Source organism: Sorghum bicolor, chromosome 10 (genome assembly GCF_000003195.3).
Source record: "Sorghum bicolor cultivar BTx623 chromosome 10, Sorghum_bicolor_NCBIv3, whole genome shotgun sequence".
NCBI classification, from domain to species: Eukaryota; Viridiplantae; Streptophyta; class Magnoliopsida; order Poales; family Poaceae; genus Sorghum; species Sorghum bicolor.
The window spans coordinates 60830797-60843923 of record NC_012879.2 but is presented as its reverse complement, the minus strand read 5'-3'; the positions used below and the strand labels follow the sequence as shown (position 1 = coordinate 60843923).

General features: G+C 48.3%; 3 protein-coding genes, 1 long non-coding RNA gene and 1 other non-coding gene across 5 annotated transcripts; 2 read left to right on the top strand and 3 right to left on the bottom strand.

Moving 5' to 3' along the window:
- Positions 502 to 1629, bottom strand: LOC8066382. Its single transcript, XM_021450506.1, has 3 exons — positions 1504 to 1629; positions 947 to 1401; positions 502 to 827 (listed from the first exon to the last, which is right to left on the bottom strand). The coding sequence occupies exons 2-3, from the start codon at positions 1202 to 1204 to the stop codon at positions 627 to 629; spliced, it is 459 nt and encodes a 152-aa protein (XP_021306181.1). The 5' UTR covers positions 1205 to 1401; positions 1504 to 1629; the 3' UTR covers positions 502 to 626.
- Positions 3851 to 3922, bottom strand: TRNAT-CGU. Its single transcript has one exon. It is a non-coding gene; the product is annotated as a tRNA-Thr (tRNA).
- Positions 6398 to 8475, bottom strand: LOC110431028 (DNA-binding protein MNB1B). Its single transcript, XM_021449536.1, has 7 exons — positions 8201 to 8475; positions 7863 to 7973; positions 7714 to 7771; positions 7502 to 7546; positions 7265 to 7345; positions 7032 to 7148; positions 6398 to 6758 (listed from the first exon to the last, which is right to left on the bottom strand). The coding sequence occupies exons 1-7, from the start codon at positions 8242 to 8244 to the stop codon at positions 6738 to 6740; spliced, it is 477 nt and encodes a 158-aa protein (XP_021305211.1). The 5' UTR covers positions 8245 to 8475; the 3' UTR covers positions 6398 to 6737.
- LOC110431291 lies at positions 9002 to 10286 on the top strand. Its single transcript, XR_002448757.1, has 2 exons — positions 9002 to 9501; positions 9669 to 10286. It is a non-coding gene; the product is annotated as an uncharacterized LOC110431291 (long non-coding RNA).
- Positions 11066 to 12828, top strand: LOC110431285 (probable tRNA-splicing endonuclease subunit Sen2). The gene is made up of 2 exons (XM_021450261.1): positions 11066 to 11740; positions 11813 to 12828. The coding sequence occupies exon 2, from the start codon at positions 11816 to 11818 to the stop codon at positions 12737 to 12739; it is 924 nt and encodes a 307-aa protein (XP_021305936.1). The 5' UTR covers positions 11066 to 11740; positions 11813 to 11815; the 3' UTR covers positions 12740 to 12828.

The following is a 13127-nucleotide window of genomic DNA, read 5'->3' as shown; positions in this document are numbered from 1 at the left end:
GCGTGGCACTTTCATTTTTATTTGACAAACGTTGTCCAATCATAAAGTAATTGGACTTAAAAATTTGTCTCGCGATTTACAGATGAACTGTGCAATTAGATTTTATTTTCATGTATATTTAATGCACCATGCATGTGCCGCAAGATTCGATATGATGATGAATCTTAAAAATTTTAGACCAGAGGGTGGGCCTGGCGTTCGAAGATGCGTTCGATTGATTAGTTCACCCAAAGATTCCCCCATCATATCGAATCTTATATATACAGAGAGCATTGAATATAGATGAAAATAATAACTAATTATACAGTTTATGTATAAATTGCGAGATTAATTTTTTAAGTTTAGTTACTTATAATTAGACAATATTTATCAAATAAAAACGAGAGTTCTATAGTATCAAACTTGAAAAAAATTTGGATCTAAACAAGCCCTGTTCCAGGCCCGCGTTCGTCCTCCTGTCTGTCATGCACGAGACGAGAGTGACCGATGCAGAGCGATACAGATCCAACAGAGACACAGGACGGTCACTCCTAAGAAAAGCTGCTCATCTCATCACCATCACACACACACACACACACACACACATACATCTGGCAGGTCATCTGCTGCTATCTATCTCGGTTTCATCATATGAAAACCTCCAGCGCATGCAGAAAAAAGTCTTCAATCAGTTCATCGAAGATGGCACGCTCAATCTTCCTCCCAACAACGTAAACGTCCTCATAGAGCACCTCCGCCCACACGGATCTCCGGACCTCGTACGCCACCATCCCATCTATCGTCTGCATTTCCTGCGCCTGCTGGGGATTCTTCTTCAGAGCTTGCACCTGAAATTCCACATTATTCGAAACAAAAACAAATCAAAGCTACAGTCATTTGCTTTTTTTTTTCTTTCTTTCTTTCTTGGCAGAGTTATAACATGTTCGATGGAGATCGATGCACTGACCTGCTGCCACACATCATCTACCAGCTTCTTCCCTCGCGCCACTCCCGTGCTGTCAACGACCCATTGACGCAGCGATGAAGCACAACCACCTCTCGAGCTCTCTGCTACCACCAGGCTCTGCAACGCCTCGTTAGCAAGGTCGAACAGCATCCTGCGATCGTCGTGCATGCCGCTGCCGACGATGTAGTCGCCGCGGTAGTAGTACATGTCCTCGACGTCCTCGAACACGTCGTCGCAGATGGGCATCGGCCTCGCCATCGAGTCCACCCTGGCATTGGCCGACGACGACGGTCCGTCGTCATCGTCGTCGTATAAGCCGGCGGCGATGAGAAGCTCTGTTATGTAGGCCTTGTCACGGCTGCACGCTGTTTCGACGGCGGTGATGTCTGTCCTGAATGATGATTCACTGGCAGTGGCAGGTGGCTCGAGTTCTGACAGGCATTTTGGACTTAGCTCTGCATGCAGGAGGAGATTATGTCAGGTTCAAAAACTGAAACCAATTAATATAATCAGAGGATTGTTTCTAGTTTTGTTGCTAATAAGCCTGTCATATGTACCTGGTGGCAAGGTGAAGTGCAAATCGCTGAATAAATGGCGGGAATTTTGGCCTGCTGCAACCTCCAGTGGGGACACTGGGCTCGGAGGCAGCTCGCTGAGATTTGCCTAATAGCAGAGCAGGAAGCCAAAAAGCAACAGTATTTAATTTCAGTCAGCCCATTGTTTCTTCTCTGTGTGAAAGTGAAACATACAGCAGACACAATTCCTTGCAAGTAAACAAAGTAAGAGTAATTTGAAGACAGATCAACTGTACTTGCCTGTGCAACCTTGAAGAGGTTGATCGTTTCATGACATGGAGGTGTCGGTGTGCAGATGGGCATCTCCATCTCCATCTCCATCTTAGCAGGGTGGATGTGGATCTCTCCTGCTCCAAGAGACGCCGTCTTGTTGTTGTTGGACCAAGACCAATGCGTCTTCCTCCTGAACATCATGAGCTTCCTTCTCGAGCTGAATCCGTGGCGCCTCAGGCTCGACACGGTCCCCCGGATGAAGCTGCTGAAACCAGCAGCACTGACGACGCTCTTGCTTGTCATTGTCACTGCAGCAGCAGCAGCAGGTTCAGAAGCTTCGTGGTGCTTGGAGGAGAAGAGGCTGCCTATGGAGAAGGCGAACCCTGACTCCGGTGCAGAGAAGGACCGGAACAGTAGCCGTGGCGACGGCGCGGCGTCGTCCCTGTGCTTCGTGGTGGTCAGGGTCAGGCACTCGCTTCTGAAACTCTGGCCGTCAGTAACGCCTGGGCGGAGGACTGAAAGAGATGCATCCGTCAAGGATTCTTCTTCTTCTTCTTCATCATCGGCATTGTCGGCCGTTTCGCTGCTGGGAATGTGAGCCGCCGCCCCATCCCCATCCCCATCCCCATGAGAGGCATGCCTTGTAGCAGCAGCAGCAGCAGCAGGAGTGCGCTTGCGGTCACTTCTGAAAGCGCGAAAGGACTCTGACCGGAACAGCCTCTTGTTGCCACGGTCCTGCTTGTGCTTGGTGACCTGCTGCTGCAATGGTGGAAGAATCGCCCAAGTTGGTGCCTTGATGCGATCACCACCTGTAGCTGTCGCGATATGGAGCGCCAGCTCTCTCTGAACCCTGTCCTTGACCTCCTGAAGAAGCACGCTGATGCTGGCATCCCTGTGGAGCCTCGGCAGGCCAAGCAACAAGGTTTTCTGACCATCGCCAATGGCAACACCACCTGTAGCTGTAGTCGTATCAGATTCAGAAGAAGCCTTGAGGAGCAGTATCGGCGTGTGTCTGTGTGACGGCAGTTGTTGAGCTTGAGCAGCAGGCGCGCCGTGTTCATCCCAATCCCTGTGCGCTTCCAGATCTCTGCCGTCCGGGTCCGGCATTGCAGGTGGAAGAAGCTCGTCCTGCTGCGTCACCTTGGTGTGTCCTCCCAAACCGAAACCGAACCTGGCCATCTTGTGCCTGCGCAGGTCCTCCTGCGCGATGGCCTGAAGAACAAGGGACGACCTGGACCTGCTGCCGCCGTCCGAGTCGGACGGCCTAGGAGTATGAGTAGGAGTATAGTAGTCGTCTGCTGCATCGCCGGCGCCTTGGACGCTTGCCACGCCTGGAGGTCCTGCCTCATCTTCTGGAGCGGCTCCTCCTCCTCCTCCTGCCTGCCTGCTTCGGGATCGGGGCACTACTAGCATCATCATCATCTTGTGGAAGCACATCCTGGAAGTGGTAGTCGAATCGGGATACTCTGCAGCATCGTCGTCCCCGACGCGGGCGCGGTACGAGGGCAGGTGCAGGCTGCTGCGGTTATTGCTCTGTCGTCGTTGCGCTTGGAATTGGAACTGGACGATGCCGCCTGCGGGTGTGACGGCGTCGTCGATGCCCATGAGACGAGCGATGACGTTCGGCTGGAGGTGGACGACGGGTCGTCGCATGCTGGCGTCGTGTCGTGGATCATCATCGTCGGCTCTTGTTCCGCGGCGGTGTGATGGAGACGGTTGGTGGTGGTGATCGGGTTGGTTGGACGGCGGCTTATGGTGTTGGCGGCGGCTCATCGTCGGCAGCTAGAGGATTGCTGGAAGCGTGAAGAAAGAAGATGGAGGTTGAGCGTCAACCTTTTCACTTCTTGAATGAAGCCTTAATTTGGGCATGAAGCAGAGGAGAATAATTAATTACTAACATGAATGATGAACTGTCCTTGTCGTCATGGTGGCATGGCATGGGAAAAAACAACAACAACAACAACAACAACAATGCACTCGCGCGCACGAACACAAAGACTTGTTGTCATCGGACAGACGTGCGCTCACGCCGCCTCAACGACAAGCAGAGCAGATGAGAGGAGGGAACGGGAACGGGAAGGGGGAAGAAGCACGAGCAAAAAATATACACTGACGGAGCCCCCGGCGAGGATCGAACTCGCGACCTTTCGCTTACGAAGCGAACGCACTACCACTATGCTACGGAGGCTCATCTTGCTGTTACGTATTCTACACTTGAATTTCTTGATAAGATCTCATCCAACTGCACTATAATCAATCATCGCTGAGTGAGGGTGAAAATATGAACGTGTGTTTTGCTGCAGTCTTCTACGAGTAGCTCACTTGAAATCCAACTAAAAAATATTGGTTGCAACTATGAGGGACTCCTCAGCTCGAATGTTAGTACTAGTACAGTACTACGGGTTACACTGCTAGTAGTAGTAGTAGTACATGTTTGTCGTCTGCTGTTGATTCCGAGGAGGAAGGCAGGCACTTGGAGGTGATGATGATCACGACCAGGAGCAGGGGGCATCACACGTCGCCATCATATTCGTTGCAGAGAGAACGATCAGAATTCCGTACAACACTCCTGCTCCTCCTTGCCCTCTCTCCGCCATAAAAAATAACAGATTCTTCAGTTTTAAGTTTTTTCACCCTAAGACTACGTAGGATAGTTATGCATCGGTTTATCGGTTTGAGTATACTTATTATATTAAGATATTTTAGATCTTACTTATAACGTAATTTTTTTTTCAAAAGTCATAACTATAGTATATATAATAAGTATAACCACATACTCCATGTATGTATACATACTTAACATACATATCTCCTTATATGGTCTAGTATGATCATATACTTCGTCTACATATACATTTGGTTCGGTCATATACATCCTAAATACAGAGATATAAACATAGGGGTAACTACTATTGTGAGTACGAAGTAATCGAGAGTAACTACTTCTAGGAGTACATATGATTTCTAGTCAAATTTTAAAAAATTTGACTCCACAAAAAGCGAGATGTGCATTTATTCGTGGACGGAGGAAGTACACCTTCATTTCCTCCTAGTAGTATACGTACTGCTTATCATGCAACACAATGCTTGCACAATTGCTTTTACATTGTGAGCAATGGGAAGCATGAAACCCATACCACTTGGCGTGTCGGTCTCTCTTCTTTTCTTTCCCCATCTTAGTGGCGGACCCAACACTAGAGCCACTAGGGCTATGATGCTAATCTTAGCCCTTAATTACAGTGGACAAATTATTATTTTTCTATAGTCAAGCATAATTAGCACAAATGTCTAATGCAATAGCCTTAGTCTTTGGCCAATCCTGAGTCCGCCCTTGCCCATCTTTCATTGTATTGTATAGATTGTGTACAACCGTTTTCACTCCCCATCCATCAATCATCGATGAAATAAAACACCTTCGTTTTCCTCATACTTTGTTCGTTAGTTGACCCCCAAAACCCAAAAACATTTTAAGATTTTCCGCCACATCAAATCTTACAGCAGATGCATAAATCATTAAATATAGATAAAAAAAATAATGGATTGCACAGTAAATCGTGAGACGAATCTTTTGAAACTAGTTAGTCCATAATTAGATAATATTTGCCACAAATAAACGAAAGTGCTACAGTACCGCAATCTTTTCGCAACTAAACAAGGCCTAAAGAAGAAGGGAGAGAAGATGAAGAAGAAAAGGAGTCCTGAGTCGACCGTTGTAGTAGGTATCCTCCTATCATCAGCCCAGCCCAGGCCCCAGGCGTTGATGAGTGTTGCCTGCTCTCATGCTCAGCTGCTGCTCCTGCAGCTGCGGTAAATAAAATTTTTAACAGAGGGTGAGGGTGGGCAGGAGGACAACAGAGGACACTGCCACACTGCCTCTCTACCAGCAGTCACTATCACTACCCTGAGCGCAAGAGCCTGCAGGCTGCAGCGGAGCACATTGCCCTATAACCATTTCAATTCAAATCTCAACGGACACATCTGCAGCAGTACAGTACGGACGTCTACAAATGGTCCCTGCTGCCTCCCCTTCTTCTGCCACCCCCACAGCTCTCCCATTGCCTACCTCAAGTAGCACGCGCCCTCCACCATGAATTCTTGAGTTTTGGGACATGAGTTGCTCAGCCTCTGCTACCATTTACCATGATGAAAATCATTGGAACGTTCTTCCTAGGTAACGAACGTTCTTCGACTACAAAGCATGATGTGTTGATTTCCAGGCGCAATCATCAAATCAAACCACAACAAAAACCTGCACATGCATCTGCGAACCTTAACATGCAACCATCAGCTCACATCAAACCTAGTATTCATATTCGACCACCACAGCAAGACTAACCAAGCAAAGACAGAACCAGAAATAAGGTCAACCAAACTACCAAAGCAATGCGCCCAGTCGAATTTTCCAAAGGGGGCAAGGATGCCAACCAACCACCAACGCATGTCAACACAGCACGCCAATCATTTTACCCAGCCCCATTCCATTCCATTCCATTCCTTCACAAACATATTCAAACTAAACTGTGCCCGTGTGCCTCCCAAATACTGGAGCACATGTATCACCCAAACGGCAAATCTGCAGTTACACGACAGTTGCCCGCGATGCAAAGCAACAGCACAACTCCCAGTACCAAGCACAGAGCAACAATATATAACACAAAAAGGATATCGAACACAATGATTACTTAATCTAACATTACCCAAACTGATATTATCACAATGTTAGCCGATGACGACAATGGAAACAGTAATCTAGGTACAAGCGGGCGTCTCTGCTGGTCCAGTGTGGCCACACACCAGACCAGAAGCAAAACCACCCGCCGGTGGCGCCAACAAGGAGCGCTATCCGTTATAGCACGACAAAAGTAAAAACATCACGATGTGAAGTGAAACTGAATAATTCTAGTACATGGATATAGGCTCCTTATAGTTTTTCGCCACAGGGCCTTTCTGTCGCAGCTCCATTGTTGGACAAAGCATGGTCCATCGTCTCAGAGCAAGCTCCATCACTCGTCATCGTCTTCGTCCTGCAAACAAAGGGGGAAGACAGATCTTAAGACTTGCTAACTCCAAAGCACAATGAATCTGGTTCCAACAAAGCCTTACATTCTAGACTCGTAATGCAATCTACAAATATGTACCTACCTATCTATTGGTTGATTCCAATCAAATACTACCTACATTCTAGAGCAGCTAATGTAGTAACCTGCTTAACACATGAGCACGCTATGCATCTAACAGGTGAGCCTCATGCAAACGTATAAGAAGCTTTTGAGTCATCATGAAAGAAATTTGTATACCTCATCGCTACCCTCGTCGTCATCCTCATCATTGACCTCCGACTTGGACTTGTCAGACTCCTCTTCGTCTTCCTCCTCCTCCTCCTTGGCAGGAGCCTTCTTAGCAGCAGCGGTGCTCTGAACAAGCCAACACATGATTCATTGAGTATGCCCATTACTTATTCGAATAAATAACCAGCTAGAACAGTATATACATAAGTAACAAAGCAATTGAAGTATGCAAGTTTTCCTACCTCGCCCTTGTTGTAGGCAGCAATGGCCTTGTTATACTCTAGCTTGAGCTTATTAGCCTTGGCTACATAGGGAGCCTTGTCCTACAATCCACAAACACACGTACGTTAACCAAACAGCACAAGCTTTTAGTCGAATCTAACCACTACTACTACTACTACTACTACTACTACTACTACTACTACTACTACTACTACTATTATTATTTAGGTGTAATGTGTGGAGCAAGCTTTGCTTACCGATTCGCTGAGGGATTTCCACCTGTCACCGGCAGCTTTTCCCACCTGAAAAGTTCCAACAGGAAAGAGGGGGTAAAAAAGGTTAAGTAAACTACGAATCGAGGCGAGTAAATAAATTAAATAAAGTGGTTAATCACAAAGTCAAAGTTAGATAGTACTATCGGTCGGTCATAAAGTAGTAGTGGGTGATTTGATTCGTTGGGGGAACTTACCGCAGCGACAGACTTGTTCTTAGGGTTCTTCTCCTTGAACTCCTTGCGGAATTCCTCCCTGCATACACATCCATCCAAAAACAGATCGAACCGCAGTTCCAGAAACAGCAATGAAAAACTGGGGGAATAAAAAAAAAGTCGCATCTCACATGAAGACGAAGAAAGCGCTGGGAGCCCTCTTGGGCTTGTTGGGGTCCTTGCCGGCCTTCCCCTTCCTGCCCTTGGCGGGCTTCTCCGCACCCTTGCTCTTCACCGCCAGCCTGCAGAAACCAATCGCCAACGGCGACAGAGACAGGGCAACGAAAAAAAAAAAAGTCAAACGCATGTCACGGCGTCGCATATATATAACAACAACAACAACAACAACAACAACAACAACAACAACAACAACAACAACAACATAAATCGAATGGTTGGGACACCACGGAACAGATCTAGGCGACGAACAAGGAAGGAAGAAGGAAACGGCGAGATTCGTTATTCTTACTTGGCATCGGCCTTGGCGGCGCCCTTGGATTTGGCCCCCTTCATGGCGGATTGGAGCGGCGTGGTGACGGAGCGCAGCGGTCAGATCCGCGCGGGGCGGAGGGAATCCCGCTGGCGGCCGGGCGAAGCGGGGACGAATCGAGGTCGAATTTGCCTCTGGCGGCCCGCGGGGATGGGGAGGGGAAAGGGGGCGACGGACGCTGCAGGAAGAGGGGGGAGGGCAGGCGCAGGGGATAAGAAGGAAGGCGTGGCCCAAGGGCATATCTGCGATTCCGCCCGCGCAGCGAGGGCCCGCATCCGCCTCCCAATTTGAATTCCCGTACCCGCCGGGACCTTTCCTCACCGCGACAACAGCCGCGGCCCCCACTGACCTGTAGGTCCATAAAGGCGCGGGTCCCGGTTGTCATCCGGGATTCCTATACGACGGCTAGGGCTGCGGCCGCCCGCGTACGAGTGGCGGAGGGGCGTGCTCGCGGTTCCAGCAGACGTCAGGGTGCTCCGCGCAAAAGCTGCGGCGGCAGGGGCTTGGGCGGGATTTTGGAAAATTTGGGCTGGCAGAACCGCAGCAGCAGGAGGAGGGTGGGCATGTGGCCGCGCGGATCACATGGCTGACGTGCGGGCCCCGCGCGGCAGTGGCACGGCGGCAGATATTTTGCCGGCTCGGGGGTCCACCTCGCCACGTCACCGATCCGCGAGAGCGCGCCTGGTTGGCTGGTGTGCAGGGGCAGGCGGCAGGCAGGCCACGGCGTGTTTTGTGCTTCTTCGCTGTGCTTTCTGTGAGCGCACACCATCGCCTGGTTTTCCGCAGCCGACCGTTGCAACAAAATTTTCCAGTTTCGCGACCGTCCGCTGGAGGGGAGCGGGTGGCGCGCGTCCCCGGTGAGCCGCTAGGCGGCGGCTGTGGATGCAGGACTGCTCTGCTGCTGCTGCTGCCTGCGCCTCCACCGCGGCAGACGGCGATCGGCTTGTCGCTCTGGCCGGTCCGCCGCCGCGCAGCCAGCAGGTGCGGCGAGGAGCTACACTACACGGTCGGCATCTTACTCCTGCTCGACTGATTGTTTCCACGGCGAGATATATTTATTTGTGCTACGGCGAATTGCATTCCCCACCTCCACGGTCTGCTGTGCGATCATCAGCTTTATGCGCTTGCCAGGTTCATTCGGATGATCTTGTAGGATAACATCATCGTTGTAGGGTATAATTCTGGTACATGGATGGATACGACCCTTGTAATTTCACCACTCGTTATTGTCTTCGTCCTCTAACAGAACGAAAGGAAGGAGCCTCCCTGCTTATTACATTGTGAGTCTGAACTTTTACCTCTAATTTATTTATGGATATGGACACCTATACTGAAAAATCAAGCAAAGAGTGTTTGCCTGTTGCATTGGCTGAACCTAATATCTGCATTCTACAACCGCTGATTAAAGCAACTAGTTTTAACACAGGGTGCCTTTGGATTTTCACAGAAGAAAAACACACACGCAAGAAACAGGGAGGCCTGCATTCTAAAGGAGGTCAGGTGACGGCGTATGTAATACAGAGTTTTAAAACTTATAGACCAGATGTATTCTTCATCTGTCCTCACAATACGGCAAACAACTTGCATTGTATAGGCGTGGGCAATTGCATTGTGTGATTATCTTAATTGGAGAGTGCTATGATATTGATCGCTCTTTACCTACGAAGATGTTTTAAACCACTTGCAGAAGAAGAGAGAACCACTCTAGTTTTGCGTGAGAAGAGCAGTGGCCAATTTGGAACAAAGTTTTGTTTCGATGGTCATGTTAGTCCTTTATGTACAGAAAGGGCAGTGTTTTTAGCATACAAGATAGTACTCTCATTTCTTGTGTGAATAAAAGGTTTGCTAAAGAGTGGTGTTCTTAGGAAAACTAGCATCTTTCAAAAGTCAACCCAAGTCCAAAGAACCCAAAGTGGTCCATGGGTCGAAGATGTCCCATTTTTCCATGGTCATGGTATAGTGACCTCAATCGTCCTTACATGCAAAAGGGGCAATAACATTTGTAAGACATGCCAAAGAAAAAGAAGATAGTCCAATCATTGTGAAAAAGGAACGATCACCAACATGTGCTTGAGGTTTGGATACTGTTGATTTTTTTTTTTTTACAAAGGAAAATCAAGTTATTGCTGACTCTACCCTCCTCATTAAAACTAAGGGCTGTTTTGGAACACAAAAACTGTATAGGGTCGGGATTAATTCAGTTTTAAAGGGAGAATGTAGATTAGGGTCAAATTCCTGTGTTCCAAACATACCTAAATGTTATGCCGTGTCCATGTAAATAGCTACTCCCTCCATTCCAAATTGTAAGTCATTCCAAGAATCTTGGAGAGTCCAAGCATTTTAATGTTTGATCAAAATTATAGAGAAAAATACTAAGATTTGTAACATAAAGTGAATATACTATGAAAATATAATTAAGGATGTACTTAGTTAGTATCATAAGAATAATTATTTTATCATATAAATTTGGTCAAACTTAGAAAAGTTTGACTCTTCAAGATTCTTGGAATGACTTACAATTTCGGATGGAGGAAGTAATATGCAATGACCTTACTGCGCATTTATTTGCAAAAGAAAACTTACTGCACAAACTAAATCGTGTACATTTGTATCCATTGTGGTTGTACTGCTAGTGGTTTTATTTTATTTTATTTGAGCAACAGGAAGATAAATGTGCCCCACAAGGCCAAGAGTGGTTTTATGTATTGCTCAAAGGAGGGCTGCCAACTGCTTCACTTCAAAGAGCGTCAACTCAATTATTGTCAGTGTGCTGGAACTGGAACGGATTAGTAAAGCCCTAAGGCATGTATAATGGTACAAGTAGCAAATAATAGACCAATGAATGCATATATAATTGCCTGTACAATCATAATGAAGCAGCAAACCATCTTCTTTACAGCGAATAAACACATAGTTGGATTGTAATCTTTTACTTATCCACGTCTTAGGAAATCTCACACTGCTCTACACAAAAGTGCCCACAGGTCTATGCAGTCCTTGCAGAACAGGAACCCATTACGGCACGTTTTCATGAAGTATTTGCAGGGATTGATTTGGCGCAAGATTTTTCACTTAAACCGGAAAACATCCATTTTGATTTTGGGCCGACCCGGAACAAATTCCACTGTCAGATTGGAACAGAAGATCAAAGCCCATTCCGACACCACAGTGGCCCAGACGAGCCCACTCAAGATAAAAGAGCTGAGGCCCAGCCCAGTAGCCCACGTCCTCCACCGTGCCGACTACTTCCTCGCTCACCTTGGAGCGGCGGCGCGCACCGCACCGCACCTTGGAGTTGGAGCGTCCATATGCCGGCGAGCCGCCACTGCCCGACCCGACAGCCCCTCCTGCTCCTAGCCGCCGCGGTCGTCCGCTGCATCAGACCGCGCCGGCTCCAGGGCAACGCCGCGTCTCACGGCCCTGTCCCGCTCCAGACCGGCGGGCCCTGCGACCCCGCCCAACGGCGCCGCTCCTCCTGCGGCAAGCAGCTACACGGCCGGCCTCTTGCTCCTGCACAAGGTGTAGATGTCATGCCCTTAGATTTGTGGATTACCGATTTCCATCAAATCTCATGTCGTGTGCTGCCATCAGCTCATGGATTTGCCAGGTCCCCGATGGAAGAAGGGCAAGGACGGCAAGGACTTCGCAGCACTCGCAGCAGAAAAGCCCATGTCCAGCATAGTCGCCGAGCTCCAGGCTTCACTGAGGGACTCAGAAGCCGTGGCGACTCTAGCTGCGCACACCAGGGACGCGATTCTCATGGTCGGGCGACGCCAAGCAAAGCTTCTGAACTGCGCCTCCTTTGGCCGCGCCGTGTCTAGTGCAGGCACAGGCGCGGCGGAGAGGCACTGGTTCCAGCTGGGCCCTGAGGAGGTGTTCTTCCTTTGCCATGCCCTCAAGTGCGTCACGGTTGAGTCGGAGAAGAAGGCGCGGATAGGTGCGCCGGAGCTGTGGGATCTCTTGGCGTCCGCCTCGGAGCGATTCCCGGAGATTTACAAGGCGTATCAGCACCTTAGGCTGAAGAACTGGGTTGTAAAGTCAGGATTGCAGTACGGGGCGGAGTTTGTAGCTTACCGTCATCATCCTGCACTTGTGCACTCGGAGTTTGCGGTGACTGTGGTTCCAGAAGGGAAAGCATTCGGCACTAGGTGTAGCCGCATGAAGGTCTGGTCTGAACTACTCTGTGCGCTTCGGGCCTCTGGAAGTGTGGCCAAGACGGTACTTGTTCTGACCATCAGCACCGAGAGCTCCGAGCTGGGATCCTTGGATTGTTTGGAACAGATGATTGTTCATGAGAGGATGATCACGAGATGGATACCACAGCAGTGCCGTGAACAACAAGACAAACCAAGCAGAGAAGAAACCAGCAGGGATGGGCAAAGACAAAAATTTTGCAGAGAAGTAACAAGCAACGAAGAACAAGAGCATGCAAGTGGGGGTGTAGTGTTTAGCTATTGGGGTGTAGTGCTAAGCTTTACAATTCTTTGTAGCTTGCTTGTCTACAAGCTGAAATCTTGACTGAAGAGCTTCATATTTCTGTATACTCATGTTAATGAACATGAATATTGCAATTGCAACTCTATGATGGTACTTTGTTGTGATTCTCAGTTTCTACATATCTTGGATAACATCATCACAGAACTCACTAGACTGCAGACTTCACAAGAACATTTGTATAGTTATTCTTTAAAATCCCTTTTAGGCTCTGGAGCTGCATGACCGACACCACTGGAGGTCTGGAGCATATTGAACAAATGAGGTACACCAGATGCATTTCTTTACGCATACGTGCATCGTTTTTTTATGTTGTTGATATATTCTATAATTTCAGTAGCTTAAATGTATCATATCTTACAGTAACTTTATGTTAGTGAATTAACCTTTAATACAACAGAACTCAACATAC